The sequence below is a fragment of the Xiphophorus hellerii genome, chromosome 14 (assembly GCF_003331165.1).
Source record: "Xiphophorus hellerii strain 12219 chromosome 14, Xiphophorus_hellerii-4.1, whole genome shotgun sequence".
Classification (NCBI taxonomy): Eukaryota; Metazoa; Chordata; class Actinopteri; order Cyprinodontiformes; family Poeciliidae; genus Xiphophorus; species Xiphophorus hellerii.
This window is the reverse complement of record NC_045685.1, coordinates 20,108,569-20,114,212: the sequence shown is the minus strand read 5'-3', so window position 1 is coordinate 20,114,212 and position 5,644 is coordinate 20,108,569. Positions and strand designations below refer to the sequence as shown.

The following is a 5,644-nucleotide window of genomic DNA, read 5'->3' as shown; positions in this document are numbered from 1 at the left end:
TTACAGTCTTTAATAGTTTTTCTGCCTGGTTGAAAGTAATAGCTTAGACTAAATGGCATGCTAACATTTTCAAGCTTTTAATAGTAATGGAACAAATCACACAAGGTAGCAGGTTTGCCTAATTGGGTAATTTTATCCCTTCATATCTTTGTCATATTTTCCATGTAGCTGTCCACTACAAGACAGTTCAGAAAGTGGCAATTTAATAAAGGTGTCTTACTATAGCCACCAGCAGGATAATATTCAGTTCTAGTTCGATCAGGGGTTCAAATTGGTCATTTCATAACGGCACAATACATGGAAAATGGTTATAGTAAAATATCAAAATGCAATTAGATGGTAAATTAGATCTGAATTTTGACTTTCAATAATTCATAAAAATACTATCATGCCTTTGCAAGCTCCTGATGCATTTAAAGGAAACATCTCCAACCTACTTGTGGCATATACTATATGCTAGCATAAACGGGAATGTGCAGCAGTAAGGCTCAGGATGGAGACTGGGTTTGTAACCCAGATAATTTGTTGCAAAATGTACCCAGTTACCACATAGCAACAGAATTAGAGCTCATGATCATAACTTCTGTAGACATGGGCTGAAAAGCCACTCAGCAAGGAAGAAGCTAAAACCAAAATGTAGCCAAGGCAGCCTTAAAAACCAAAATAGTTTGCAAATGCTCATCCAGATAAATCTTGTTATTCTTGCAGATATGTTCTGTGGTGTCATGAAACTTAAGGTGTTTGACCAGAATAATCACACTTTGAGGAAAAGAAAAAAAAGCCTTCCCAACTTCAGTACCAGAGTGACAGAATTGTGTTTTGCAAGAACTGATGCACTTTAACATCAAGGACATGACATCCCATAAGGAAAGACTGAAAATATTTAACATTTGAAGATAACAATGAGGTGTATCCAGTTAAAATCTACATCCATCCAAGTCACTTTGCCATTGTATTCTTGGGCAAGACAATTCACCTGCTCTTTTGCTGGTAGTGGTTAAAGGGCCCAGTGGCAATGTGAAGCACTTTGGACTCCTCTGACTTGACAAAGCCCTACACATATTTGAAAAGGCCATTTGCCATTTCAAATTGACAACCGTATCACTAAATTAGTTAGAAAGTGGTTCAATAACAGCCATTATTTCAACGTTAAAGGAAATCTAGGGTCAAAGATGAAAGGGTGTGAGAACAAGGCGGCCAACAAAGGAGTCAGATGTATCGGTTTTATCAGGAACAAAATTAACAGCATTATATTGTGACAAATGTTTATTTCTTAAAAAACTTTAACAATACAGTCTTGAAATTATATTTAATGGAAAAACAGCTCAAAAACTAAAAACTTACAAGCAAATATTAAAAGGTTTGGCTCTTAGTGAAAAAACTAAAAACCCAGTGTACACAATTACAAAACGCCTGTTTTTACGGAAGAGAACGATGCTTTAAACATGAGTGGCACTTGAACAGCTCCATTTCAGTAATGATATCCATGAGCGGGAGGGTGATCTGGTTTGTGATGGGTGTAGGGGGCATAGTGACGTCTGCTGTGACGGTTCCTCATCACAAACTGATGATTGGGGGGCTGGTGGTAATCTTCATAGGGCTCAAAGTGGGAGGAGGGAGGCACGTTGTCAACACCTGTAAGATGTTCAGACTGAATTTTAGACCCAATATTTTTTAAACCGTTACATTTATGCGATTGATTTTGCACTAGTTTTGGTACAGATGATTTTTTTTTTTTTTAAAGTCTGCATCTACTGAACACAACATGTTAAAGTTAATATTTCTAACGGTGCAACTCAAAATACACCAGGTGTCAGTTAACAACCCATCTTACCAATACATGCAAATATCACACCTAATGAAAACAAAATGACACATCAGGCTGTGACCATAGCCTTATTTTGTTCAATAACTTGTAATGCTAATTCCAGGTCTGGATTTGCCAACCATTAGTTGATGTTTGTGAATTAAATTATTCTGTTGGGTGATTGTGTCATGACTTCCCTTTCTTCATGAGTTGAACATTTTCCTTCCATCTATTTTATTACACAACGTATTATTGGAGAACGTATTATTTGCACGAGTGTACTGGATGGGCAATGCAGGCATCTCGTAAAGATGGTAAATGGTACCTTCACCTAGAAACACGATGAGGTTTTAAATACCAAGTCTTAAGCAGTGCGTACACTTACCATGTCTGGGCGGTACATAATATTTCTGCTGAGGTCTGCGGCGTAGCCGGGGCCGCTGCGGCTGGACGGCGGGTCGGAAGTTCTCTGCATTTTCGTGCCGATGTGGCACTGGCTCTCTCTTATCTTCAAAGCTCAAGAAGGCACCAGACAAAGAATCAGAGGTGAACTCCTCTCTAAAGCTGTCTGAAGTTGCAGCAGAGGTTTGGTAACCGTTTGGACAGGAAAGAGGGGTGAAACAAAGAGATAAAAGAAAATTACTTGAGGTGGAACAAGGAAGTGCAGAAGCTTCATTTAAAGATTCTCTCTTGTTTTAGCATCAAAGAAACAGAAATATGGTCATTAAAGATAGATGTCATCTTCCAGCAGGTGCACTTCAACTTTTCTAAAGTATGCAGTTTAGAGTTTTCTTTTGGAAATGCCAGGATAACCTTTAACATCCATCTCTGAAGAACTAATCTCCTCTGTGCTAATTCAAAAAATACTACAGAAACACAAAGAAAATCATCTATGGAAGCCAGGAACTCCCTGCATGAGAATCTGTACAATACCAGTTGGTATTGAAAATACTTGTTCATACTTTGCATAGTCCATTGATTTCCAGACCTGTAAAATCTTTAATTTCCTTTCTTTTTCCATCTGAATAAACCACAGGAATCACCATCATGTCTTACCTGCAAATTTTGTAGAACAGTCATAGATTGACTTCTGATCAGGAACTTCTGAAACAACAACGTAGATACATGTTTTAATTCTTAAATAAAAGATGCATGTGTGCATGTTTGTGAAGCCACTCTTCTCACCATCAGCAGTCAGCATCACACCCCAGGCTTGTGCAATGTGCCGTAATAGAAGAGCGGTGATCCTGCGGTGGGCAATGGCGTTCCAGTGGACGCCGTCTTTGGTTCGATGTTGTAATGAGAAGCGGAACTGAAAGTGAAGGTCCAACACATCCATCTCATAGTTGTCGGCCAGAGTCCCACCATAGAAGTTGGCTTCAATCACGTCGTAACGCAGCTGAGGAGCTTTGTGCGCAATCTGTGGTCAGAGAAAAATTATGCACTTTTCCTTTCAGCAGAAAATATCAAGATAAAAAGCTAAACTTACAGGCTGGACAATGGGGACTGCATGGCACTGCAAAGAGGGAGTTATTGCTGCATACATTTTATATTGGTTAAATGAGGACATAAAAAGAATACATCTCTGCTGTCACTTTGCCATAATATCAGCATGGTAAACCTGTAACATTTTACAGCTTAATGTCCATTCCAAGTGAGAAGATAAACATAAGTCTGTTCACTTTATTCAGCATTAAAATACATTTGTGTCTTTTTACACTTAATAGTAACTCACTTCAGGCACCAGAAAGCCACCTTTGATCCGTTCTCCTAAGGGCATGGTGAGATTCCAGACAACCAAGGTTTCCTCTGGTAAGAAACTCTTCAGCTCACCAAAGAACCGCTTAAGGTTTGCCTTGTAGTCATCCACCCATTTGGGATTGTATCTAAATAAATATAATGCAAACAACAAAACAGGCCTAAGCAATTACAACACAAAGATTAGGATCAAAAGCATAATAATCAATATGGTAATTACAAATATACAAGAGGCATTCCTCTATGCCTCTGCACCTGACCCTGACTGTTGGTTGAGCATACAAGCAGTTTTGCTTAGTAAGGTAAAAAGTGATGCAATGAAAACACTCAGCACCAACAGCCAATGTACTGGGAATCACCTTGCTTTTATTTAAATCAAGTTTTGCTTTTATCTTTTACGTTCCTAAAATGCAAATGCTTTCTTATTGGCTTTTTTTTTTTGCATTCAGGTTCATTTCGGACCTCATGCTACACCATGAGACATATTCTTGACCCCAACTTTTTGGCCTACTGCACTAGAGAATCTCTAGTACTAATATTTAAACTTGGTGTTTTATATGATATTAGTACTTCTTGTACCCACCTTGAAATATCCCAAACGCAAGAGTTCACAATGACCACGTCTGGTTTCAAGCCCTGACGGAAGTCCTCGATGATGCTCTGCATGTATCTGGAGAAGATGCGAGTCACGAAGTAGAAGCGGATCAGGTGGTGGTCAGACTGATACTGACGGACCTCTGTGTACGCAGTCCCATTGTTCATTCGGTCCAGACAGCCTCCTTCCACCAAGCAGTCCAGCTCGAAGCTCATCTCACCCTGCAGGGACAAAATGTCACAATTAACAGGAGAAAAGCCAATGAGCTGACAACTTAAAAGACGTCACAGAAATATCAGGTTTCATTTATTAGCAGATGAATATCTTGCGATGTACACATTTAATATCTCCCATTTTTGTAAATTATGTCCACATGCTGCTTACCTTGCTCTTTAGTTGTCTTAAGGTGAGGTATCGGTCCTTTTGTAGCAGTACGACAAGGTCCTTGTATACAGAGCGCTGAACTAAATGAAAATACGTTTAATAAATTACGGAAAATAAACAAGGGGGGAAAATATATTTAGATATAACAAGGAAGGGAGGAGTTGCTCACTGGAGTCTCCCAACACCACGACGAACTTGTTATGGAGGAGCAGGCGGGCCTGCTGGTGGTTCACCGTCTCTTTCTGGCAATTAAAAGATTACTTTATATATATATATATATTAAACGTAAAGATGCAAAAATATACTTACCATTGTGTTTTAATATTTTCAAATTGAGTTGGGTTTAAAACTACCACTTTCCTAAATTCACGACCGACCACACTTTCTGAATGTTAGCCGTTAACTAAAAAGCTATTTATTTCCAAACTTTTTCCCCTTCTAGGTCTTTAAACCCACGAAAAACTAATTTTTTGGAGCTTAAGCCCACTTTTAAAACGCAAAACACCCAAACAGCCACATCGCCGAGTCAGCTTTTAAAAAGTTAGCATAATTGTTCGACCCTGGTGGCCGTTAGTTCTACAGACGCAGGTGACGCTGATTGGATGAGGCCTTTAATGACGGTCGGAAATTTCTCCTCATACAGCGAGCCTCTGCATCACTTCAAAATAAACAAAAATTACATCCGAGATAGTTCATCGAAAATATGCGTCAAATACTAATTTATAAACTTAACAAAACTCTGTCACACGTATTGAGATGAACTGGTTTCCAAAAGTTAAATTCTGCTGTCAAATTATTACACTCACACTTTTTTGTGGGTCCACAAATGCAACTAACAACCAGAGTTTTTTTTTTCTATTTTCAAACTATTTGAAATGTATCTACACAAACAATAAGGTTTATAATTTGAAACTTAAATTAGATTTATTTTTTAGAAACAAAAAGTTTTTCTTACATCAAGTCAGGGAGCACCTGACTACCTCCGCCTGATCTACATTTTATAGATTATGGAGACGTATTTTGTATCAGTGTATGTTGAATTATGACTTTCTTTTAGAGCATTAAGTTGTGATCAGAATCAAGTGTGTAAAATATTGAGT

The 5,644-nt window shown here is 38.3% G+C and overlaps 1 protein-coding gene across 1 annotated transcript; it reads right to left on the bottom strand.

Annotated features, from left to right (window-relative positions):
- Positions 1–2,826: 2,826 nt before the first annotated feature.
- Positions 2,827–5,399, bottom strand: fam113 (family with sequence similarity 113). Its single transcript, XM_032582159.1, has 7 exons — positions 4,854–5,399; positions 4,714–4,786; positions 4,545–4,624; positions 4,149–4,381; positions 3,543–3,693; positions 2,993–3,227; positions 2,827–2,911 (listed from the first exon to the last, which is right to left on the bottom strand). The coding sequence occupies exons 1-7, from the start codon at positions 4,854–4,856 to the stop codon at positions 2,853–2,855; spliced, it is 834 nt and encodes a 277-aa protein (XP_032438050.1). The 5' UTR covers positions 4,857–5,399; the 3' UTR covers positions 2,827–2,852.
- Between the last annotated feature and the right edge of the window lie 245 nt (positions 5,400–5,644).